This window comes from Crotalus tigris, unplaced genomic scaffold (assembly GCF_016545835.1).
Source record: "Crotalus tigris isolate CLP2741 ecotype Arizona unplaced genomic scaffold, ASM1654583v1 scf7180000023723.778456, whole genome shotgun sequence".
Classification (NCBI taxonomy): Eukaryota; Metazoa; Chordata; class Lepidosauria; order Squamata; family Viperidae; genus Crotalus; species Crotalus tigris.
Window position 1 is genome coordinate 562,523 of NW_024100141.1, and position 25,260 is coordinate 587,782.

At 46.0% G+C, this 25,260-nt stretch overlaps 1 protein-coding gene across 1 annotated transcript in view; it reads left to right on the plus strand.

Moving 5' to 3' along the window:
• The first annotated feature begins 18,250 nt into the window (after nucleotides 1–18,250).
• Nucleotides 18,251–25,260, plus strand: part of TLCD3A (TLC domain containing 3A) — a 28,873-nt gene continuing 21,863 nt past the window's right edge. Inside the window, exon 1 of the mRNA XM_039321246.1 lies at nucleotides 18,251–18,577. Within this exon, the coding sequence (XP_039177180.1) occupies nucleotides 18,456–18,577 (122 nt within the window). The 5' untranslated portion in view covers nucleotides 18,251–18,455. The remainder of the gene's footprint in view (nucleotides 18,578–25,260) is intronic.

The following is a 25,260-nucleotide window of genomic DNA, read 5'->3' on the forward strand; positions in this document are numbered from 1 at the left end:
AGAAGAAGAAGAAGAAGAAGAAGAAGAAGAAGAAGAAGAAGAAGAAGAAGAAGTTGGAAGGGACCTTGGAGATCATCTAGTCCAACCCCCTGCTCAAGCACGAAACCCTATACCATTTCGGACAAATGGCTGTCCAGTCTCTTCTTTAAAACTTCCAGTGTTGGAGCATTCACCACTTCTGGAGGCAGGTTGTTCCACTGGTTAATTGTTTTAACGGTCAGTCCTTAGTCAGTCCTTAATTGTTTTAACTGTTTCTCCTTAGTTCTAGGCTGCTTCTCTCCTTGATTAGTTTCCACCTGTTGCTTCTTGTCCTGCCTTCAGGCACTTTGGAAAATAGCTTGACTCCCTCTTCTTTGGGGCAGCCCCTGAGATATTGGAACACTGCTATCATGTCCCCCCTCGTCCTTCTCTTCATTAAACTAGACATACCCAATTCCATCAACCTTTCCTTATATGTTTTAGCCTCCAGTCCCCTGATCCTCTTTGTTGCTCTTCTCTGTACTCTTTCTAGAGTCTCAACACCTTTTTACATCGTGGTGACCAAAACTGGATGCAGTATTCCAAGTGTGGCCTTACCAAGGCCTTGTAAAGCGGTATTAACACTTCACGTGATCTTGATTCTATCCCTCTGTTAATGCAGCCTAGCACTGTGTTGGCTTTTTTGGCAACTGCAGCACATGGCTGGCTCCTATTTAAGGGATTGTCCACTAGGACTCCGAGGTCCCTCTCACAGTTATTACTATTGAGCAAGGCACCCCCTGTACTATACCTGTACATTTGGTTTTTCTTGCCTAAATGTAGATCCTTACTTTTTTCACCATTGAATTTCATTTTGTTAGATAGCGCCCAGTGTTCAAGTCTGTCCAGATCCTCCTGTATCCTAAGCCTGTCTTCTGGAGTGTTGGCTATTCCTTCCAGCTTGGTGTCTTCTGCAAATTTGATGAGTTCCCCATCTATCCTCTCTTCTAGTCCAGCCCCCTGCTCAAGCAGGAGAACCTATACCATCTCAGACAAGTGACCGTCTAGCCCAGGGGTAGGCAACCTTGGCTCTTTTATGACTGGTGGACTTCAACTCCCAGAATTCCTGAGCCAGCCATGCTGAGGGGAAAGGGAGAGGTTTCCATGCTGAGCCAGGCTGGCTCAGGAATTCTGGGAGTTGAAGTCCACCAGTCATAAAAGAGCCAAGGTGGCCTACCCCTGGTCTAGCCTCTTCTTAAAAACCTCCAGTGATGGATCACCCACGATTTCTGGAGCCAAGCTGTTCCACTGGTTAATTGTCCTCACTGTCAGGAACTTTCTCCTTAATTCCAGGTTGCTTCTCTCTTTGATCAGCTTGCATCCATTGTTTCTTGTCCTTCCTTCTGGTGCTTTGGAGAATAACGTGACCCCCTCTTTTTTGCAGCAGCCCCTCAAATACTAGAATACTGCTATCATGGCGTCCCTATTTCTTCTTTTCTTTAGACTAGCCAGACCCAAGTCCCGCAGCCGTTCTTCCTATGTTTTAGTCTCCGGGCCTTGGATCATCTTAGTTATAAGATGGAAAGGACCTTAGAGGTCATCTAGTCCAACCCCCTGCTCAGGTGGGAAATCCTACACCATTTCGGACAAATGTCCAGTCTCTTCTTAAAAACTTCCAGTGTTGGAGCATTTACTGCTTCTGGAGGCAGGCTGTTCCACTGATTAATTGTTCTCGCTGTCAGGAAGTTTCTCCTTAGTTCTAGGTTGCTTCTCTCCTTGATTAGTTTCCACCCGTTGCTTCTTGTCCTGCCTTCAGGCGCTTTGGAGAATAGCTTGACTCCCTCTTCTTTATGGCAGCCCCTGAGATATTGGAATACTGCTATCATGTCCCCCCTTGTCCTTCTCTTCGTTAAACTAGACATACCCAATTCTAGCAACCATTCCTTATATGTTTTAGCCTCCAGTCCCCTAATCATGTTTGTTGCTCTTCTCTGTACTCTTTCTAGAGCAGTGGTTCTCAACCTTTTTAATGCTGTGACCCCCCAACCGGTCGTAAGTCGAGGACTACTCAACCGGTCGTAAGTCGAGGACTACTCAACTGGTGCAGCACCGGTTGCAGAATGGGACTTTTGGCGGGCTCAGCAGGGCAGAGACAGCCTGGACAATTCCTATTGGCTTTTGAAAGCCAATAGAATTAGACTCTATTCAAGAGAGTCTATTCTATTGGCTTTCAAAAGCCAATAGAATAAAAGGGAGTAGCACAGCTAAGGAAAAGGGGGAAAAAATGGTGGACTGCGTTGTTTGGCAACCCCCGTGAGATGGTCGTTCGACCCAAATGGGGTCCCGACCCACAGGTTGAGAACCACTGTTCTAGAGTCTCGACATCTTTTTTACATCGTGGTGACCAAAACTGGATGCAGTATTCCAAGTGTGGCCTTACCAAGGCATTGTAGAGTGGTATTAATACTTCACGTGATCTTGATTCTATCCCTCTGTTAATGCAGCCTAGCACTGTGTTGGCCTTTTTGGCAGCTGCAGCACACTGCTGGCTCATATTTAGGTGATTGTCTACTAGGACTCCGAGGTCCCTCTCACAGTTACTACTATTGAGCATGGTGCCACCTATGCTGTACTTGTGCATTTGGTTTTTCTTGCCTAAATGTAGAACCTTGCTTTTTTCACCATTGAATTTCATTTTGTTAGTAGTGCCCAGTGTTCAAGTCTGTCCAGATCCTTCTGTATCTTAAGCCTGTCTTCTGGAGTGTTGGCTATTCCTGCCAGCTTGGTGTCGTCTGCAAATTTGATGAGTTCCCCATCTATCCCTTCATCCAAATCGTTGATGAAGATGTTGAAGAGCACTGGGCCCAGAACAGAGCCCTGGGGCACCCCACTACACACTTCCCTCCATATAGATGCAGTTCCATTGAGGACCACTCGCTGAGTACGGCCGGTCAGCCAGCTACGGATCCATCTGGTGGTGGTTCTGTCTACCCCACATTTTTCTATCTTGTCAAGTAGTAGGTTGTGATCTACTTTATCAAATGCCTTACTGAAGTCCAAGTAAATTATGTCCACAGCATTCCTCTGATCCACTAATTTTGTCACTTGGTCAAAGAATGCAATAAGATTTGTCTGGCATGATCTATTTTTGACAAACCCATGTTGGCTTTTAGTAATGACTTTGTTTGCCTCTAGGTGTTCGTTGATTCGTTGTTTGATTATCTTTTCCAGGATCTTCCCAGGTATTGAGGTCAGGCTGATAGGTCTGTAATTTCCTGGATCCATTTTTTTTCCTTTTTTGAGGATGGGAACTACATCAGCTCTTTTCCAGTCCTCTGGTAGTTCCCCTGTGTTCCGGGATCTTTGAAAAATATAGTTCAGTGGTTCCGATATCACATCTGCCAGTTCTTTGAAAACTCTGGGGTGTAATCCATCTGGTCCTGGCGATTTGAACTCATCTAGGCTGGACAGGTGCTCACTTACCATCTTCTTGCCTATCTTAACTTGTGTCTCTATTTTGTTTTTTTATGGCACTATTTTTGATAGGATAGTTGCTCTCCTCTGTACTTAACCTACCAGATGAATGTACAGGAATTCATGTCTTGCTGACTTTCACTAAATATAATGTGATTTATTTGGCATCGCTCCACCTGTGCAAACCAAGGCATGTATAAAAGATGTGTGGCTGACTAGGGGTAGGATGTAAACAAAGGCCCGAGATAGCCAAGCCTCTTCCCATCTGTTCTGTTTGAAAATTGGGTATGTTATTGCCTTAACCGGCAAATCCGGTTGCACAAATTAGCTTGCAAGACGTCATAGCCATGAATCTTTTGTCATAGAGGCCAATCTTACGAGTCCTGGGGCATACACATCGAGACAAATTTATTTATTTGCTTGCTTTATCAGTTTAATTCAATTCAAATGAACAGGTGGCAGGAACATGTGCGGTCTTGAGTTGACACACGCACACACACACACACACACACACATACAGTATACATCAGTGGTTCTCAACCTGTGGGTCGGGGCCCCATTTGGGGTCGAACGACCATTTCACAGGGGTTGCCAAACAAGGCAGTCCGCCATTTTTTCCCCCCTTTCCTTAACTGTGCTACTCCCTTTTATTCTATTGACCCAAGGTGGCGCAGCAGTTGGAGTGCAGTACTGCAGGCCACTTTAGCTGACTGTGTTCAGCAGGTCAGCGGTTCAAATCTCACCGGCTCAAGGTTGACTCAGCCTTCCATCCTTACGAGGTAGGTAAAATGAGGACCCAGATTGTTGGGGGCAATGTAAATATATATATATACATTGCTTACTGGTGTACACCGCTTAGACAGTGCTTGCACTTAAAGTGGTATATAAGTCTCATAAATAAAATAAATAAATAAAAAATAAATATTGGCTTTTGAAAGCCAATAGAATTAGACTCTATTCAAGAGAGTCTAATTGAATAGAGTCTAATTCTATTGGCTTTCAAAAGCCAATAGGAATTGTCCAGGCTGTCTCTGCCCTGCTGAGCCCACCAAAAGTCCCATTCTGCAAACGGTGCTGCACCAGTTGAGTAGTCCTCGACTTACAACCGGTTGAGTAGTCCTCGACCTACGACTGGTTGGGGGTCGCGGCATTAAAAAGGTTGAGAACCACTGGTATATATGAAGGTGAAGGAGGAGGGGAAGGGGAAGAGGAAGAGGAAGAGGAAAAGAAAGAGGAGGAAGAGGGGGAAAGAGGGAGAGGAAAAGGAGGAAGAGAACTTTGACTTCTAGTCGTGCCTTAAGCATGAAAGCCACTTGACTGACTTTGGGCCGATCACCAGGAGATGGTGAGTTCTAGTGCCACTTTAGGCACAAAAGCTGGCTGAATGACTTTGGGCCAATCACTAGGAGATGGTGAATTCTAGTGCCACTTTAGGCACGAAAGCTGGCTGAATGACTTTGGGCCAATCACCAGGAGATGGTGAGTTCTAGTCTCGCCTTAGGCATGAACGTGACTTTGGGCCAGGAGACAGGGAATTCTAGTCCCTCTTTAGGCAAGAAAACCAGCTGGTAGATTGGGAATTCTAGTCCTGCCTTAAGCATGAAAGGCAGTTGACTGACTTTGGGCCAATCACAAGGAGACTGGGAGTTCTAGTTCCGCCTTAAGCATGAAAGCTGGCCGAGTGACTATGAACCAATCACCAGGAAACGGAGAGTTCTAGTCCCGGCTTAGGCATGAAAGCTGGCCGAGTGACTTTAAACCAATCACCAGGAGACGGTGAGTTCTAGTTCCGCCTTAGGCATGAAAACTGGCTGAGTGACTTTGGGCCAATTGCCAGGAGACAGAAAATTCTAGTCCCGCTTTAGGCAAGAAAACCAGCTGGGTGACTTTGGGCCATTCACCAGTGGATTGGGAATTCTAGTCCTGCCTTAAGGATGAAAGGCAGTTGACTGACTTTGGGCCAATCACAAGGAGACTGGGAGTTCTAGTCCCATTTTAGGCATGAAAGCTGGCTGAGTGACTATGAACCAATCACCAGGAGACGGTGAGTTCTAGTCCCGCCTGAGGCAAGAAAACTGGTTGGGTGAATTTGGGTCAGTCCCTCTCTTAGTCCAGCCCACCTCACAAGGTTGTTGTGCTGGAGCAAAAGGAACAGGAAGGAGCATTAGGCATATTCTCCACCTTGAGTTACTTATCAAATAATAAAATTGGGATAAAAATCTCATGTAAACGAACACAAACAAGACAGACCTCAAGCTCTTGGCTCCTCCCTGTCAATGCCTTGGTAAGGCCACACTTGGAATACTGCATCCAGTTTTGGTCACCTCGATGTAAAAAAGATGCTGAGACTCTAGAAAGAGTACAGAGAAGAGCAACAAAGATGATCAGGGGACTGGAGGCTAAAACATACAAGGAACGGTTGCTGGAATTGGGTATGTCTAGTTTAATGAAGAGAAGGATGAGGGGGGACACGATAGCAGTGTTCCAATATCTCAGAGGCTGCCCCAAAGAAGAGGGAGTCAAGCTGTTCTCCAAAGCACTTGAAGGCAGGACAAGAAGCAACGGGTGGAAACTGATCAAGGAGAGAAGCAACCTAGAACAGTGGTTCTCAACCTTTTTAATGCCACGACCCCCCAACCGGTCATAAGTCGAGGACTACTCAACCGGTCGTAAGTCGAGGACTACTCAACTGGTGCAGCACCGTTTGCAGAATGGGGCTTTTGGCGGGCTCAGCAGGGCAGAGACAGCCTGGACAATTCCTATTGGCTTTTGAAAGCCAATAGAATTAGACTCTATTCAAGAGAGTCTATTCTATTGGCTTTCAAAAGCCAATAGAATAAAAGGGAGTAGCACAGCTAAGGAAAAGGGGAAAAAAATGGCGGACTGCGTTGTTTGGCGACCCCCGTGAAATGGTCGTTCGACCCCAAATGGGGTCCCGACCCAAGGTTGAGAACCACTGACCTAGAACTAAGGAGAAACTTCCTGACAGTGAGAACAATTAATCAGTGGAACAGCCTGCCTCCAGAAGCAGTAAATGCTCCAACACTGGAAGTTTTTAAGAAGAGACTGGACAGCCATTTGTCCGAAATGGTGTAGGGTTTCTTGCCTGAGCAGGGGGTTGGACTAGATGACCTCCAAGGTCCCTTCCAACTTTACTACCATTACAATATTTCTTTTGGGTGAGACATTCTGCACTCTGCGTTGAAAAAAAAAAGCTAAAGTAATTTGCTGTAGAAAAATGTACTTTAAAAAAATAATAATAGAAGTTTAATTCTAGTTGCCGGCTTTAGATAATTAGCTGCATCCTTCTAAGAGGCGGGGAAATCCCTTGGAAAGTCTGCTTTGGAGATTTGCACACTTCTGGGTGGTGTGTCGTGATCTGGCTCAAGCATTGTGCTAATTTCCTTCCTACTAAACAGCCGGAGTGCAAATATGGCGCTATTTTGGCCCGGTTTTAAATCCAGGCGTAAGACAAATTCCTTTGGCTCTGCATTAATGTGGCCCATCCTTCTGCAATCTCAGCACAAGCCAGTGTAATAGGTGTGGCTGCTTTAAGCAGGCAATTCATGAAAGCATTAAACCTTGGCGACTTTAAGACTTGTGGACTTCAACTCCCAGAATTCCTCAGCCAGCCACGGAGTGCAAGTCCGCAAGTCTTAAAGTTGCCACATCCCAAAGGTGCTTTTTCAAGAGGCAACTGGACTTTCTTTGTTCTTCTTTGAAGATAATAATAATAAAGTTGGAAGGGACCTTGGAGGTCAGCTAGTCCAACCCCCTGCTCAGGCAGGAAACCCTAGACCATTTCAGACAAAGGGCTGTCCAGTCTCTTCTTAAAAAGTTCCAGTGTTGGAGCATTCACCGCTTCTGGAGGCAGGTGGTTCCACTGGTTAATTGTTCTAACTATTGTGTCCTGAGCCTGCAAAGGCAGGCTTGGGACGTTGCAATGGTCCCGGGCTGTTGCAAGATGCCCGGGACCAGACTGAGTGGTGCCAGTCTTGCGTGCATGCGCGAGGCGTGAAAGCACACCAGACTGTTACATTTGCCAGGGGATTCCTCACAAAAGGAGACTGAGAGGCCTGCGAGCCTCAGAGCTGTAACAGAGAAAGAATTACTGAAATAAAAGGCTGTTGGAATTGCAGGATGTGTTCATTTCATTCGCTGTTTACTTGAGGACTCAACATTGTCAGGAAGTTTCTCCTTAGTTCTAGGTTGCTTCTCTCCTTGATGAGTTTCCATCCGTTGCTTATTGTCCTGCCTTCAGGGGCTTTGGAGAACAGCTTGACTCCCTCTTCTCTGTGAGCCCCTTAAGTATAGGAAGACAGTTTGTTAGCCATCTGAACAGAATATCAGAGTTGGAAGGGACCTTGGAGGTCATCTAGTCCAATCCCCTGCTCAAGCAGAAGATCCTCTACCATTTTGGACAAATGGCTGTCTAGTCTTTTCTTAAAAACTTCCAGTGTTGGAGCATTCACAGCTTCTGGAGGCAAGGAGTTCCACTGGTTAATTGTTCTCACTGTCAGGAAATTCCTCCTTAATTCTGGGTTACATCTCTCCTTGATGAGTTTCCATCTGTTGCTTCTTGTCCTGCCTTCAGGTGCTTTGGAGAATAGCTTGACTCCCTCTCCTTTGGGGCAGCCCCTGAGATACTGGAACATTGCTATCATTAACGAAGAGAAGGACAAGGGGGGACATGATAGCAGTATTCCAATATCTCAGGTGCTGCCATAAAGAAGAGGGAATTAAGCTATTTTCCAAAGCACCTGAAGGCAGGACAAGAAGCAACGGGTGGAAACTAATCAAGGAGAGAAGCAACCTAGAACTAAGGAGAAACTTCCTGACAGTGAGAACAATTAATCATTGGAACAGCTTGCCTCCAGAAGCAGTAAATGCTCCAACACTGGAAGTTTTTAAGAAGAGACTGGACAGCCATTTGTCCGAAATGGTGTAGGGTTTCCTGTCCGAGCAGGGGGTTGGACTAGATGACCTCCAAGGTCCCTTCCAACTTTACTATTATTATTATTATTATTATTATGTTCCCCCCTTGTCCTTTTCTTCATTAAACTGGACATCCCCAATTCCAGCAGCCTTTCCTTATATGCTTTAGCCTCCAGTCCCCTTTTTGGCAGCTGCAGCACACTCTGACTGGATGGTGGGGAATGGAAGGATTTATACTCCTTGCAGACAACTGGTCATTTGCATCCTTTTAGAACAGGCATGTCAAACTGCCGGCCCGTGGGCTGGATGCGTCACACTGAAACTGCGCCCCACCCCATTGCTGGCAATGAGAAAAAAGTCACGATGCGTTGTGCAATGTCATGTGACATCACGAGTTTGACATGTCTGTTTTAGAGAGTCGTTGAGGTTGCTTGGAGGTTTATCTGTGATACAGGAGAATTAACCATCAGCCTATCTGCATTTAAGAGATGAAGGCCGTTCTTTCGAAGACAGCAAAATCCACATTTTGGACAGGGAGGACCGCTGGCTTGAAAGAGGGGTCCAAGAGGCCATATGTGTCAAAACTGAAAAGCCCTCCCTCAACAGAGGGGGAGGGACACAACATCATCCATCTCCAGTCTACAACATGGTCCTTTCAGCAGGTCCAAGATGGCTCCACACCCATAGAATAGAATAGAATAGAATAGAATAGAATAGAATAGAATAGAAGAGAAGAGAAGAGAAGAGAAGAGAAGAGAAGAGAATAAGAAGGATGAAGAATAGAATAGAACAGAATAGAATAGAATAAGAAGGATGAAGAATAGAATAGAAAATGAATAGAATGGAGAATGAACAGAACAGAATATAGAATAGAATAGAATAGAATGGGGAATGAACAGAACAGAATATAGAATAGAATAGAATAGAATAGAATAGAATAGAATAGAACAGAATAGAAAAGAACAGAACAGAATAGAATAGAATAGGAAGAATGAAGAATAGAATAGAATAGTATAGAATAGAATAGAATAGAATAGAATAGAATAGAATAGAATAGAATAGAATAGAATAGAATGGAGAATGAACAGAACAAAATATAGAATAGAATAGAACAGAACAGAACAGAAAAGAACAGAACAGAATAGGAAGGATGAAGAATAGAACAGAATAGAATAGAAAATGAATAGAATGGAGAATGAACAGAACAGAATATAGAATAGAACAGAACAGAACAGAACAGAATAGAATAGAATAACAGTGTCGGAAGGGACCCTGGAGGTCTTCTAGCCCAACCCCCTGCTCAGACAGGAAACCTTACAGTTTCCTTCAGACAAATGGTTGTCTAATCTCTTCTGAAAAACTTCCTGTTTTTATTCGTTATTATCTATTTATTGATTTATGAAATAGATTTACTGATTTGTGAAATCTGTTTATTTGTTTATGAAATTTATTCGCTGACCATCTGATAACCCACAACTCTGGGCAGCTTACAACATGTATGTTGGGGATGTCAAAAAGATCCACCCAGCAACTGTGATCACTAGTCACCGACGTCACAGGGCAAGCAGCCCTAAAGAGCAGTGGTTCTCAACCTTTTTAATGCCGCGACCCCCCACCCGGTCGTAAGTCGAGGACTACTCAACCGGTCGTAAGTCGAGGACTACTCAACTGGTGCAGCACCGTTTGCAGAATGGGACTTTTGGCAGGCTCAGCATGGCAGAGACAGCCTGGACAATTCCTATTGGCTTTTGAAAGCCAATAGAATTAGACTCTATTCAAGAGAGTCTATTCTATTGGCTTTCAAAAGCCAATAGAATAAAAGGGAGTAGCACAGCTAAGGAAAAGGGGGGAAAAAATGGCGGATTGCGTTGTTTGGCGACCCCCGTGAAATGGTCGTTCGACCCCAAATGGGGTCCCGACCCACAGGTTGAGAACCACTGCCATAGCACATGATCAAAATTTGAAGGCTTGGCAACTGACATGTACTTATGACAGTTGCAGCGTCCTGGGGGGTCACGTGATTCCCCTTGCGACCTCCTGACAAGCAAAGTCAATGAGGAAGCCAGATTTGCTTAGCAACCCTGTTACTAGCCTAACAACTGCAGCAGTCGTAAAATGCGGCAAAACTCACTCAATCCCTGTCTCGTTTAGCGGCAGGAATTTTGGATTCCATTGTCTAAGTCGTACGTCGAGGACTACCTGTACTTCCCTTGCTTCTGGCTACTTGCCTATTAAAAATATAATTCTTGCTTATGGGATTTTGTTCTCCTCCAGTCCAAAATAAATCCGATATCCAATCAGGCTGCTAAAAAAACAAGGAACAGAAGCACAGAGTCCCTCCAGACCCCAGGAGATTCGCATCCAGGTCTGGGCGTACAACAGGTAGTAGGAGAAAGCAAGGCGAGGAATTTGCACACAAATGGTTATCAAGAGCGCTTAATACTCAGCAGCAATTCCCCCAGCAGGCTTTGATAATGACTCAATTGCTTTGCTGCAATAAATCTACGTCCTGGGAAATAAATTCCGCTGTGTTTTGCCTTCTTAGTCCAGAGAGACTGAAACAAACAGATAATAATTTACTTTAGTCCCAAAAAGGTTGGGTGAGGGCCGATTATCACAATTAGCACAGCTGGAAAACAGGGCTAGCAGCCCAAGGGATCCACTGGGTCTCTATAGCTAATCTATGTATCTTTCTTTTAAGAGGAGTGGACTTCAATTCCCAGAATTCCTCAGCCAGAGTGCTTGGATTAAGCCAGTGATTTATCATACATGGCCGCTTTAGGCAAGTTTCATCATTTTCATCAGCATCTTGGCTGGAGAATTCTGGGAATTGAAGTCCACTCATTTTAAAGTGGCCAACTTTGGAAAGCCTGAGTCAAGAGGATGGTCTAATGCAGGGCTCTTTTATGACTCGTGGACTTCAACTCCCAGAATTCCTACGCTGACTCAGGAATTCTGGGAGTTGAAATCCACGAGTCATAAAAGAGCCAAGGTTGCCTACCCCTGGTCTAATGCAAAGGTCACCAACCTTGGTCGGTTGGCGGACCGGAGAAAAAGGAAGGGGGAAGCATTTTACACGCATGCGTGCCCGTGCGCCCGGGGCCACAAACATGCAGGGCGGGGCTATTACCCACGTGATATTCACTAGCCCTGCCCCATTGTTGTATGGCGCAGCGCCTATTTTCTACACCCCGCAGCGTGGCGAAGACAGTTTTTGCGTCTTGCAGCATGACGGTGGCCCGTTTTTGTGTCCCGTGGCACGGCGGCACCCCATTTTTGCACCACATGGCATGGCAGTGGCCTATTTCTGCGCCCTGTGGTGCATTGTCATCCATTTTTGCACCTTGCAGCGCAGTAGTGGCCTGTTTTTGCGCCCCTTGGTGCTGCGATGTCCATTTTTGCACCCCACGGCGTAGCGGCTTCCCATTTTTGCGCCCTGTGGCGCAGCATCCTGTTTTTGCGCCCAGCAGCCATGGCACTAGCGCAAGTGAAGGTGTACGCGCCCACTGGCCAGCCTGTAGTGGGCCTTGGCCCGCTGGTCACCAGGCCGCGGCCCACAGTTTGGGGATCCCTGGTCTAATAATACTAATAATAAAGTTGGAAGGGACCTTGGAGGTCATCGAGTCCAACCCCCTGCTCAGCCAGGAATCCTATATCATTTCAGACAAATGGCTGTCCAGTCTCTTCTTAAAAACTTCCAGTGTTGGAGCATTCACCGCTTCTGGAGGTAGGTTGTTCCGCTGGTTAATTGTTCTGTCAGGAAGTTTCTCCTTAGTTCTAGGTTGCTTCTCTCCTTGATCAGTTTCCATCGGTTGCTTCTTGTCCTGCCTTCAGGCGCTTTGGAGAATAGCTTGACTCCCTCTTCTTTGGGGCAGCCCCTAAGAGATTGGAAGGCTGCTATCCTGTCCCCCCTCGTCCTTCTCTTCATTAAACTACACATACCCAATTCCAGCAACCGTTCGTTATATGTGTTAGTCTCCAGTCCCCTAATCATCTTTGTTGCTCTTCTCTGTACTCTTTCTAGAGTCCCAATCTCTTTTTTACATCGTGGTGACCAAAACTGGATGCCGTATTCCAAGTGTGGCCTTACCAAGGCCTTGTAAAGTGGCATTAACACTTCACGTGATCTTGATTCTCTCCCTCTGTTAATGCAGCCCAGCACTGTGTTGGCTTTTTTAGCAATTGCAGATTTACTCACCTCTTTTTAAAGCAACAATGGAAAAGACTCTGATGTGGTTTGACGTGTAGGAGGAACCTACTTTTGTCTACATTTATGCTGTGATTTATAATCTCCATCTACACACCTAAAAATTAAAATGTTTTTATCATGGTGGTTTCAGATGGTAGCCAAAGGTGTCATTTTAATGCAGATTATCCAACAAGTAATCCAAAGAATGACTCGACTCTTCCTTTTTCCTTCTGGCATTTGATTCAACATGCATACCATTCTCTCTTTGATTTGTCCTCACAACCACAATCCTGTGAGGAAGGCGAGCATAAGAGAGTGACTGGGCCCAATTTATTTGATGAGTTTTTAAAGGGTTGTTTGAACATGGTTACAGAGATAGCAGGGACATCTAGCTGACACTGGCTAATCTTGAAAGTTGGAGCTGGTTACTAATTGGATAGGAGACCACCCTGAAATCCACAGCCTGAATTTCCTTATTACAGATAGTTCTCGACGTACAACCACAGCTGAACCCACAAAAAAACACCAGAATTGGGTGACTGAGCCAGTCCCTGTCTCTCAGCCCAACCCACCTTGCAAGGTTGAGCGAGTGATCCAAACTCAGATGCTTAGCAACTGATTCATACTTATGACGGTTGCTGTGTCCCAAGTGTGTCCCAAGGTCGTCTGATCCCCTTTTGCGACCTCGTGACAAACCCACTTCACAAGCGGGTTACTAACTTATCAACCGCGGCAAGAAATGTCCCGAAAAGGGCCCAAACTCACTGAACAAATGTCTCGCTTAACGACAGAAAATTTGGGCAGTTTCGGCCGTAAGTCGAGGACTGCCTGTACTTTGTTAGTTTACCTCTTTTAATGTTTTAATCAGTGGAAACCAACCGATTAATCACAATTGATCAAGCCAATTCCCGGTTAATCGACTTGAGTTTTGTGTGTTGTGCACACACTCAACTGCTGTTTAATGACGAGCCAGGCTTTGTGGTATAATGCATTGGGCGCCCTACTGGGTGTATTCAGCAAGCCGTATTTTTTTTATGGTTTATTTATTTAAAGGCCGGATAACACCACCCGATTCATAATTTATGAGTCTGGGCAGCATAGAAAAGCAGTTTAAATGGCCACAAAATAATGTACTGTACACACATACTTGAGGCTCAGTTCCTACCCTGGCCCAATGCAAGGAAGACGAGATAGATCTTCACGTCTTTCTTTCTTTCTTTCTTTCTTTCTTTCTTTCTTTCTTTCTTTCTTTCTTTCTTTCTTTCTCTTTCTTTCTTTCCCTCCCTCCTTCCCTTCCTTCCTTCCTTTCCCTCCCTCCCGTCTTTCTTTATTTTCTTCCTTCCTTCCTTTCTTTCTGTTTCTTTCTTTCTTTCTTTACTTTCTTTCCCTCTTTCTTTTCTTTCTTCTCCCTATTTTTCCTTCCTTTCCCTCTTTTCTTTCTTTCCTTCCTTTTCTTTCCTTTCCTTCCTTCCTTTCCCTCCCTCCCTTTCTTTCTTTCTTTTTCTTTCTTTCCCTTTTTCTTTCCTCCCTATTTTTCCTTCCTTTCCCTTCTTTCCTTCCTTCCTTCTTTCTTTCCTTCCTTCCTTTTCTTTTTCTTTCCTTCCTTCCTCCCTCCTTTCCTTCCTTTCCCTTCCTTCTTTCGTTTCCCTTCCTTTCTCTCCCCTTCCTTCCTTCTTTTCCTTTCTTTCTTTCTTTCTTTCTTTCTTTCTTTCTTTCTTTCTTTCTTTCTCTCTCTCTCTCTCTCTCTCTCTCTCTTTCTTTCTTTCTTTCTTTCTTTCTTCTATTTCTTTCTTCATTTTTACCCCACTTTTATTACTTTATGAATAACTCAGGATGGCAAAATTTTAATTATTTATTTTTATTTGATTTATTCATTTGTACCCCAATTTATTATTTTTACAAATAACTCCAGGCGGCAAACATATCCAGCACATCTTCCTCCTCCTATTCCCCCCCACACACAGCGACATTACTAACTTGTCAACTGCAGTGATTCGCTTAACAACTGTGGCAAGAAAGGTCGTAAAATGGGGCAAAACTTACATAACAAATGTCTCACATAACAGCAGAAATTTCGGACTCAGTCGTGGTCGTAAGCCAAGGACTAATTATATTCTGTTATTCTGTATCACTGAAGGACGAATGTTCTGATCCCTACTTCCTGACAGTTAGAACAATTATCCAGTGGAACAGCCTGCCTCCAGAAGCAGTGAATGCTCCAACACTGGAAGTTTTTAAGAAGAGACTGGACAGCTATTTGTCTGAAATAGTACAGGGTTTCCTGCCTGAGCAGGGGGTTGGACTAGATGACCTCGAAGGTACCTTCCAACTTTATTATTATTATTATTATCGTTATTGTTGTTGCTATTATTACTGTGGTCAGAAGCCAAGAATATCTGTGCAAAATGGGGGGAGCTTGATTCATGATAGGGCAACTCTTCTTTCATCAACCCCCCCCCCGTGTATATATATATATGTGTGTGTGTGTGTGTGTGTGTGTGTGTATATATATATATATATATACATATACATACATACATACATACATATATATATACTTTTGGCTGCTACTGAAAAGCTGAAGATAATTAATATTTGGTGGATGGAAGACCACCAGTTGATCCCAGAGTCATAATCAGATCAGGTAAAGTCCTAGCAAGGACACGCTAATATGTGGGCATGTTTTACCATGCTGTGCAATCCAACCAGTTGGTTTAGTTGTAATTTAATCTAGGCAGTGAACCCACAGGTATCTAGGTTAAGCATACTAAATGCTCCATCATAAGCAAATAGAACATTTAGTTTGCCTATTACATTAGCCAACGTTGGTCTTTACTTCTACCTTCCCTTCTATTCCTGTTGTTACAACTGTAATTTTAGACAGCCTGTAATTAAAGGCAGTTCAATACAAGCAGTCCTCAACATGATAATAATAATAAAGTTGGAAGGGACCTTGGAGGTCATCTAGTCCAACCCCCTGCTCAGGCAGGAAACCCTATCCCATTTCAGACAAATGGCTGTCCAGTCTCTTCTTAAAAACTTCCAGTGTTGGAGCACTCACAACTTCTGGAGGCAGGTTGTTCCACTGGTTAATTGTTCTCACTGTCAGGAAGTTTCTCTTTAGTTCTAGGATGCTTCTCTCCTGGATTTGTTTCCACCCGTTGCTTCTTGTCCTGCCTTCAGGTGCTTTGGAAAATAGCTTGACTCCCTCTTCTTTATGGCAGCCCCTGAGATATTGGAACACTGCTATCATGTCCCCCCTTGTCCTTCTCTTCGTTAAACTAGACATACCCAATTCTAGCAACCGTTCCTTATATGTTTTAGCCTCCAGTCCCCTAATCATCTTTGTTGCATGCAATGGTCGTAAGTGTGAAAATGGGTCAGGAGTCATTTTTTTCCCCAGCACCTGTTGTAACTTTGAATGGTCACTAAATTAATGGTTACTTTATCTGGGTTTCTCTTTCCAGTGCTCTCTGAACTTGTTTGCCTGCAGATGTTGCATCACCCAACTAGATAACATCATCCGTGTGAGAGAGTGTGGGGTTTGTTCTCTTTTTTTATACAGTAGCTTGCCCTGCCAGCATGCGGTTTTCTCCTTGTTAGTTCTGGATTAGCGTATTGCTTTTTGCTTGACTGTTTGTCTGGTGTTAATCCCTGCTTATCCGGCTGTTGGCTACAGGAAAGGATGTGTTCTGGGTCTTTTTTTTTTTCTTTCTTAGCTTGTTCTGTGAATGGTGGTTTGTTTCTATGTATCTCTACATGGAGGGAAGTGTGTAGTGGGGTGCCCCAGGGCTCTGTTCTGGGCCCAGTGCTCTTCAGCAGCTTCATCAACGATCTGGATGAGGGGATAGATGGGGAACTCATCAAATTTGCAGACGACACCAAGCTGGCAGGAATAGCCAACACTCCAGAAGACAGGACAAGTATAGTGACCAAGTGACAAAATTAGTGGATCAGAGGAATACTGTGGACATAATTTACTTGGACTTCAGTAAGGCATTTGATAAAGTAGATCGCAACCTACTACTTGATAAGATAGAAAAATGTGGGGTAGACAGAATCACCTGACAGTTAGAACAATTAACCAGTGGAACAACCTGCCTCTAGAAGCGGTGAATGCTCCATCACTGGAGATTTTTAAGAAGAGACTGGACAGCCATTTGTCTGAAATGGTATAGGGTTTCCTGTCTGAGCAGGGGGTTGGACTAGATGACCTTCAAGGTCCCTTCCAACTTTATATTATTATTATTGTTGTTGTTGTTGTTATTGTTACGATTATTATTAAGTTCACTGCTCTTTCCGCATCAAAGGGCACTTTGCGTGGGGGGACTTCCAGGCCAAAAAGCCCTGGGGGTCTCAGCGTTCTTCTCCGTGTCTGGTTGTATGGAACGTTCAGGGTTCCAGCATTCGACCGGACGGACTGCCACCTGTCAGAAATGGCGTAGGACTCCTGCTTGGGCAGGGGGTTGGACTAGATGACCTACAAGGTCCCTTCCAACGCTTGTTATTCTAATTCTAATTTCAAATTTGGAGCGTTCGGAACTCCAGCGTTCGCCCCAATGGAACACTTCCGTGCGGTCTCAGCATTCGACCGCACGGAACGCTCAGGGTCTCGAACGTTCGCTTGGGTGGAATGCTCGGGGCTCCAGCGTTCCAACCAGATATAGACCTTTCACTGCTTGCCCGCTGCCCGCGTTCTAGTCGGGCCACCCCATTCCTTGCTTGCAACGCATCCTGCGTGGAGGCGGGAGGGAGGCTCAGTGGAGGGGCAGGGGGCGAGGTAGGAGAGAGTTGGGGTCTCGAACGTTCGCTTGTGTGGAACGTTCGGAGCTCCAGCGTTCGACCGCATGAAACACTCATGCGTTCTCCGCTTTCGGTTGCACGGAACGTTCGGAACGCCAGCGTTCGCCCCAATGGAACACTCAGGGTCTCAGCGTTCGATCGAATGGAACGCTCAGGGTTTCAGCGTTCAGTTGCCTGGACCGCTCAAGATCTCAACGTTCCAACTGGATAGAACTTTCACTGCCCGCCCGCTGCCCGCGTTCTAAACGGGCCACGCCCCCCCCACTCCAGGACCGGCGGATCCTGCGTGGGGGGGAGGGAGGGCTGAGTGGAAGGGCGGGGAGGGGGCGGGATGGGAGAGAGTTGGGGGGTTCTTGTTCTTCTTCTTCTCTTCCTCCTCCTTCTTCTCTCCCCTTCTTCTTCCTCTTCTTCTTCTTCTCCTCTTCCCCTCCTCCTCCTCCTCCTCCTCCTCCTCCTTCTTCTTCTTCTCTTCTTCCTCCTCCTCCTCCTGCTCTTCTTCTTCTTCTCCTTCTCCTCCTCCTACTTCTCCTTCTCTCTTCTTCTTCTTCTTCTCTTCCTCCTCTTCTTCTTCTTCTTCTTCTTCTTCTTCTTCTTCTTCTTCTTCTTCTTCTTCTTCTTCTTCTTCTCTTCCTCCTCCTCCTCCTCCTGCTCTTCTTCTTCTTCTCCTCTTCTCCTTCTCCTCCTCCTTCTTCTTCTCCTCCTCCTACTTCTCCTTCTCTTCTTCTTCTCCTCCTCCTCCTCCTCCTCCTCCTCCTCCTCCTCCTCCTCCTCCTCTTCTTCTTCTTCTTCTTCTTCTTCTTCTTCTTCTTCTTCTTCTTCTTAAAGCCTGCCAGCCCTCCCATCTCCCCGCGCCCGTCCCTTCCAACTCGGTCTCTCTCGCCCGACGGTCTCACCACGCGGTCGCGGCTCCGCCCCTCCGCCTTCCCCTCCTTCTCTCCTCCGCCGCCGCCCGGCCTGCTGTTGACAAACACGGCGGGGGCGGGCGCTTGGCTGGGGGAGCGGCTCCAGAGTCTCTGCCTCTGCCCCGCCGGGAGCGCCGACCGACTCTCCGGGAGCTCCTGGGCGAGGGCAGCCGGCCGGGCACTGCGGGGCTGGGATGTGGCAGACTCTGGCCCTGGGCTTGCTCTTCTTCCCGGCGCTCTTCGCCGCCTTCACCCGCAGCCTGTCTTGGCTCGCGCCGGCATGGAGCCTCAAGGACCGGCTCGTTCTAAGCAGCAGGTACGGGCTGGCACCGGGCGGGCTTGGGGGGGGGGAGCAGAAGGGAGGAGAGGCAAGGCAGGCGGGCAGGCGAAGAGGCCGGCCAGCATCCCGGAGGAAGGCGGGAGGCCCCCGGATCTGCTCAGGAAACCGGATGGAGCCGTGCAAAAAAAAAGTGGCAAACCGGGGCTGCGGGCGTAGCCTGAGAGAGGCACCCGGGGGAGGCGGCGACTCGGGCCCCCTCGAGCGCTTTCGTTGGGATCGAGGCGCCGGACCTGTTGCTTGCAAAGGAAAAGCAGCGAGGCTTTGGGGATGGGTGGGTGGGGCTGAATCAGGATCGGAATAGAGCTGGGAGGGACCTTGGAGGTCTTCTAGTCCAGCCCCCTGCTCAAGCGGGAGACCCTCTACCATTCCAGATAGATGGCTGTCAGTCTCAATCAATCAGACTAATCATCATCATCATCATCATCATCACCATCCCAGCTCCTGGGTAAGGACTCGATAGGTAGACAAAATGCCAAATCCAGTCTGAACATCTGGCTGACTGTGCGATGATCCATAATAATAATAATAATAATAATAATAATAATATTTGTCAATAAGAAAGACAAAAAAGTCTGGATAGTGGACGTGGCAGTGCCTGGAGACAGCAGAATAGGAGAGAAAGAGCGGGAGAAGATAACAAAATACAAAGACCTACAAATAGAAATAGAAAGACTGTGGCAAAAGCAAGCAAGGGTAGTACCAATAGTCATAGGCTCCTTGGGTGCAATCCCAAAACAACTGGAGCACCACTTGAACACCATTGGCATTGACAAATTCGCTGTTAGTCAATTGCAAAAGGCGGCCTTACTAGGAACTGCTTCCATCCTGCGACGATATCTGTAATACCATCAAACATCCACATCTGCCTACCCCAGGTCCTGGGTAAGGACTCGAGAGGTAGACAAAATGCCAAATCCAGTCTGAACATCTGGCTGACTGGGCGATGATCCATAATAATAATAATGATGATGATAATAATAATAATAATAATGTTGGAAGGGACCTTGGAGGTCATCTAGTCCAGCCCCCTACTCAAGCAGGAGACTCTCTACCATTTCAAACAAGTTGATGATCTCCAAGGTCCCTTCCAACTTTATTATTATTATTATTAATAATAATATTATTAATAATAAGCTGTCAATCTCAATCAATCAGAATAGAGCTGGAAGGGACTTTGGAGGTCTTCAGCCCCTTGCTCAAGCAGGAGGCCCTATACCATTCCAGACAGGGGGCTGTCAATCTCAATCAATCAGAACTGGAAGGGATCTTGGAGGTCATCTAGTCCGACCCCCTGCTCAGGCAGGAGACCCTATACCGGTGATGGCGAACCTTTTAGAGACCGAGTGCCAAAATTGCAACCCAAAACCCACTTATGTATTGTCAGGTGCCAGGTGGGCGTGGTCCATTGGGTGGGTGTGGCCCATTGGGTGGGCATGGCTGGGATGGTAACGACAGACTAGATGGGACTAAAAAGTTAATCAATTCCAACTTTGCAAGATCTTTTTTTTTTTCCCCTGAGAAGTTGAAATTGATTGATTGATTGAATCTTTTTTTTTTTTTTTTTGCACATGGCGATGGAGGCCTAAAGTGAAAAGGTTTTATAAAACCCAGCTGAAGGCCTAGGACTGGGGTGATGGCGTGTGTGCCCACAGAGAGGGCTCTGCGTGCCACCTGTGGCATGCGTGCCATAGATTCGCCACCACGGCCCTATACCATTCCACACAGATGGCCGTCCAGTCTCTGCTTAAAAACCTCCAGTGATGGAGCGCCCACAACTTCTGGAGGCAGGTTGTTCCACGGGTTCATTGTCCTCACTGTCAGGAAGTTTCTCCTTAACCTCAGTCCCCAGGGGCGGAATCCTGAGGAGTGGGCTCTCACCTTCCCCGCACATGGGGGGAGGTGACAGGTTGGCGAAGCGCTGCTCATCCCAAGCCCCAATGTGCCAAGGACTGCAGTCTCTTGGCTTGGCCAGGCCAAGATTCGGTCCTTCGCACTCAGAAACTGGGTTGAGACAAGCAAGACTGCCGTGTGAAGACGCCCACCTTGGCATAAAGCTAATCCTCGACTTACGACCACAGTTGGGCCCCACATTTCCGTCGCTGAACAAGACAGCGGTGAAGTGAGCTTTGCCCCATTTTACGACCTTTTCTCGGCACGGTTCTTAAGTGAATCGCTGCAGCTGTTAAGTTAGTCACCCGGCTGTTAAGGGAATCCAGCTTCCCCTACTGACTTTGCTTGTCAGTAGGTCGCAAAAGGGGATCACCTGACCCTGCGACCATCATAAATGCGAATCAGTCGCCAAGCATCCGAATTTTGACCGCGGGGATGCGGCAACGGTCGTAAGTGTGAGACACGGTCATAAGTCCCTTTTCGTAACATTGAACGCTCACTCAACGAACCGTCGTAAGTTGAGGACCACCTGTAATTACATTTTAGATACAAAACGTTAACTATTACAAGCTGTCCTCTATTTACAGCCATCCATTTAGTGACCGTTCAAAGTTACAATGGCACTTTTTCACACTTACGACCGTTGCCGCATCCTTGTGGAAAACATCATCAAAATTCAGACCCCTGGTAACCGTCTCGTACTTATGACGGTCGCAGTGTCCCCATGGGGGGTGTCACGTGATCCCCCTTTGCGACCTTCTGGCAAGCAAAGTCCATGGGGAAGACAGATTCACTTAACAACCTTAATACTAGTAATAATTAATAATAATAATAATAATAATAGGATAGTGGACGTGGCAGTGCCTGGAGACAGCAGAATAGACGAGAAAGAACTGGAGAAGATAACAAAATACAAAGACCTACAAATAGAAATAGAAAGACTGTGGCAAAAGCAAGCAAGGGTAGTACCAATAGTCATAGGCTCCTTGGGTGCAATCCCAAAACAACTGGAGCACCACTTGAACACCATTGGCATTGACAAATTCGCTATTAGTCAAATGCAAAAGGCGGCCTTATTAGGAACTGCTTCCATCCTGCGACGATACCTGTAATACCATCAAACATCCACATCTGCCTATCCCAGGTCCTGGGTAATTATGCGATGATCCATAATAATAATAATAATAATAATAATAATAATAATAATAATAAAGTTGGAAGGGACCTTGGAGGTCTTCTAGTCCAACCCCCTGCTCAGGAAAGAAACCCTATATCATTTCAGACAAAGGGCTATCCAGGCTCTTCTTAAAAACTTTCAGTTAACTTAACTAAGTTAGCAACAGCAATGATTCACTGAATAACTATGTCAAGAAAGGTCGTAAAATGGGACAAACCTCGCTTAACAACAGCCTGACTGAGCAATGGGGCTCAGCTGTGGTTGTAAGTCAAGAACTCTCTGGATTTGCCAGTTTTCCTTCAGTTAGTATTTCAGATATTTCTGCCTCCCAACGACTCGGCTATGCAATCTCATTTAAGCAAGTTTCTAGATCTCAGTGCGTAAGAATTTCCTCTCCTCGCTTACTTGGGTGTGATGACAGGCATTGATTAATTGTTGAAACGCTGCCGTTGTTTTTCCAAAGGTAAGAAATCTGAATGGGTTTTTAAGTGGAGGCAACACTTGAACGAACTTGTTTGAGGTTGGAAGTGAAGCAACTATCAGTCTGATTAAAACTTACTTGCATTTGATTAATGACTCTTGCAAAAGAGGCCGGTCACATGACCGAGCCACTTTATGACCGTCATGCCTCGTGACTATTTCGGGCGAGCTCCATTCCAGTCATAACTCAGAGATTACCCATATTCTGCTGCAGGGTTTGCAGTGTTACATACAGCGAGTCTTCCATTAACAACTGCATTTCAGTCCAAAATTTCTGTTGCTAAGCGAGACGGTTGTTAAGAAGGGACCGCCGTCCCATTTTATGACCTTTTCTTGCCACCGTTGTTCAGGGAATCGCTGCAGTTGTTAAGTTCATGACACGGTTGTTAAGTGAATCCGGATTCCCCCGTTGATTTTGCTTATCATCCCAAAAGAGGATCACGTGGCCCCTGGGACACTGCAACCGTCATAAGTACATGCCAGTTGCTGAGCCTCTGAATTTTGATCACATGACCCTGAGGATGCTGCTACGGTTGTAAGTTGAAAAAGGGTCTTAGGTCACCTCTTTTCTGGCTTGTTGTAACTTCAAACGGTCACTAAACGAACGATTGTAAGTTGAGGACTGCTTGTAAAGCTGATTTATGAATCTAACATTCAGGTTCACCTGCCTGAGCAGGGGGCTGGACTAGAAGACCTCCAAGGTCCCTTCCAGCTCTATTCTGTTCAAACCCAGAGCAGTTGGATTATGAACGGTGAATTCCGGGGCCAAGGAATTTGAACCCGTGGCAGCTCTTTGGACTTGAGTGGAGGTGTGCCCCGGATTAATCCAAGAATATAAATTGTGTCCTTGTGCATCCGCAGGGAGGGAGGGGTCCCTTGGCAATTAGTGTGACAACACAGGAGTGTTAAACACCCATTGCTTGGGTCTACCTCCTCCCAAAGGAGAATGTGGAAACTTCAGTGTGTGACTAATTGGGTAACACCTTCACTGGGACAGACCAAAGATACAACAAAGAATTCTTCTCGGTTGAGACCTACTAACGTGAACTGATTTGTCCTCGTTGAGATCTAGCTGCTTGACACATCGGACTGTTTGGGGGTCAAAAATAACCTGGCCTGTTTTTAGCAGGAACCCTGCATGGAATGGGTCACCCACCCAGAGAGACTTAGAAGGACATTATGTATGGAACGATGTGGAAATGTACATGTAGTCCTTGATTTACAACTGTTTGTTTAGTATCCGTTCCAGGCACTGAAAAAAGAGGACTTGTTTTTCCCACGACCGTCACAATTGGGTCTGTCTCGTTTAATGAAGAGAAGGAGGAGGGGAAACATGATAGCAGTGTTCCAGTATCTCAGGGGCTGCCCCAAAGGAGAGGGAGTCAAGCTATTCTCCAAAGTGCCTGAAGGCAGGACAAGAAGCAACGGATGGAAACTGATCAAGGAGAGAAGCAACCTGGAACTAAGGAGAAACTTCCTGACAGTGAGGACAATTAACCAGTGGAACAACCTGCCTCCAGAAGCTGTGAATGCTCCAATACTGGAAGTTTTTAAGAAGAGACCGGAGAGGCATTTGTCTGAAATGATATAGGGCTTCCTGCCTGAGCAGGGGGTTGGACTAGAAGACCTCTAGGGTCCCTTCCATCTTTGTTGTTGTTGTTATTATTATTATTATTATAATAACATCCCCATGGTCACGTGATCCAAATTCAGGCATTGGGCAACTGGCATGTATTCATGATGGTTGCATGTCCAGAGTCACATGATCACCTTCTGACAATGGGGAAGGCAGATTTGCTTAATGACTGCATAACTCACTTTACAAGGGCAGTGATTGTGACTGAATAGGAATGGGAATAGAATAGAATAGAATAGAATAGAATAGAATAGAATAGAATAGAATAGAATAGAATAGAATAGAATAGAATAGAATAGAAAATACCGAATGGAATGGAATGGAATGGAATGGAATGGAATAGAATAGAATAGAATAGAATAGAATAGAATAGAATAGAATAGAATAGAATAGAATAGAATAGAGCAGTGGTTCTCAACCTGTGGGTTGGGACCACATTTGGGGTCGAACGACCATTTCACGGGGGTCGCCAAACAAGGCTGTCCGCCATTTCCCCCCCCCCCTTTTCTTTGGCCACGCCCCTGGCACCCGGTGATGTATAAGTGGTTGGGGGTCACCACAACATGGGGAACTGTATTATGGGGTCGCAGCATTAGAAAGGTTGAGAACCACTGGAATAGAGCATGGACTAGACTAGACTAGACTAGAATTGAATTGAAAGGGACCTTGGAGGTCTTCTAGTCCAGCCCACTTAACGATTGCCTGGCTTAGCAAAGGAAGTGTCAGGCTCAATTGTGGTCATAAGTGAAGGCCTACCTGTAACTCCGTGGTGGTTTTCATTTCATAGCCATTCTCGAGATCTAGCACCTTAATCCTTTTTGATCAAGACTTCATCCTTAGAGTCCCAGCAGTGCACAGTTCTGGTCTTCGGTTGTTTTTTTCGTTTGTGTGGGGAAAAAAAATTTCCAATACAGGTCGTCCTCGACTTACGACCACAATCGAGCGCCAGATTTCTGTTACTAAGCGAGACGGTTGATAAGTGACCTTTTGCCCCACTTTACGACTTTTCTTGCCACGGCGGTTAAATGAATCTGCCTTTCTTATGGATGCTGCTTATCAGAAAGTCGCGATAGGGGATCACGTGATCCCGGGATACTGCAACCGTCAAAAATGTGAGTCAGTTGCCAAGCGTCTGAACGTTGATCACGTGAGCTGCCGAGGTCATACGTGGAAAAACGGTCACAAGTCCCTTTTTTCTGTGCCGTTGTAACTTTGAGTGGTCACTAAACAGACTGTTGTAAATCAAGGACGACCTATACTTTAGGCGTCGCTGGTTTGCATCCAAGGATTATGCAAACTCCGGGATTCTCATACTTGGGGGGGGAGGTAACACACACACCAGAACACCCACTGCTCTCTGAGTGTACAAATTGTTCTTGATTACCGACCACAATTGGGCCTTGCAATTTGGTTGTTAAGTGAAGCGGTTGTTAAGTGAAACCACGCCCGGTCTTATGATCTTACAAGTGGTCCTCA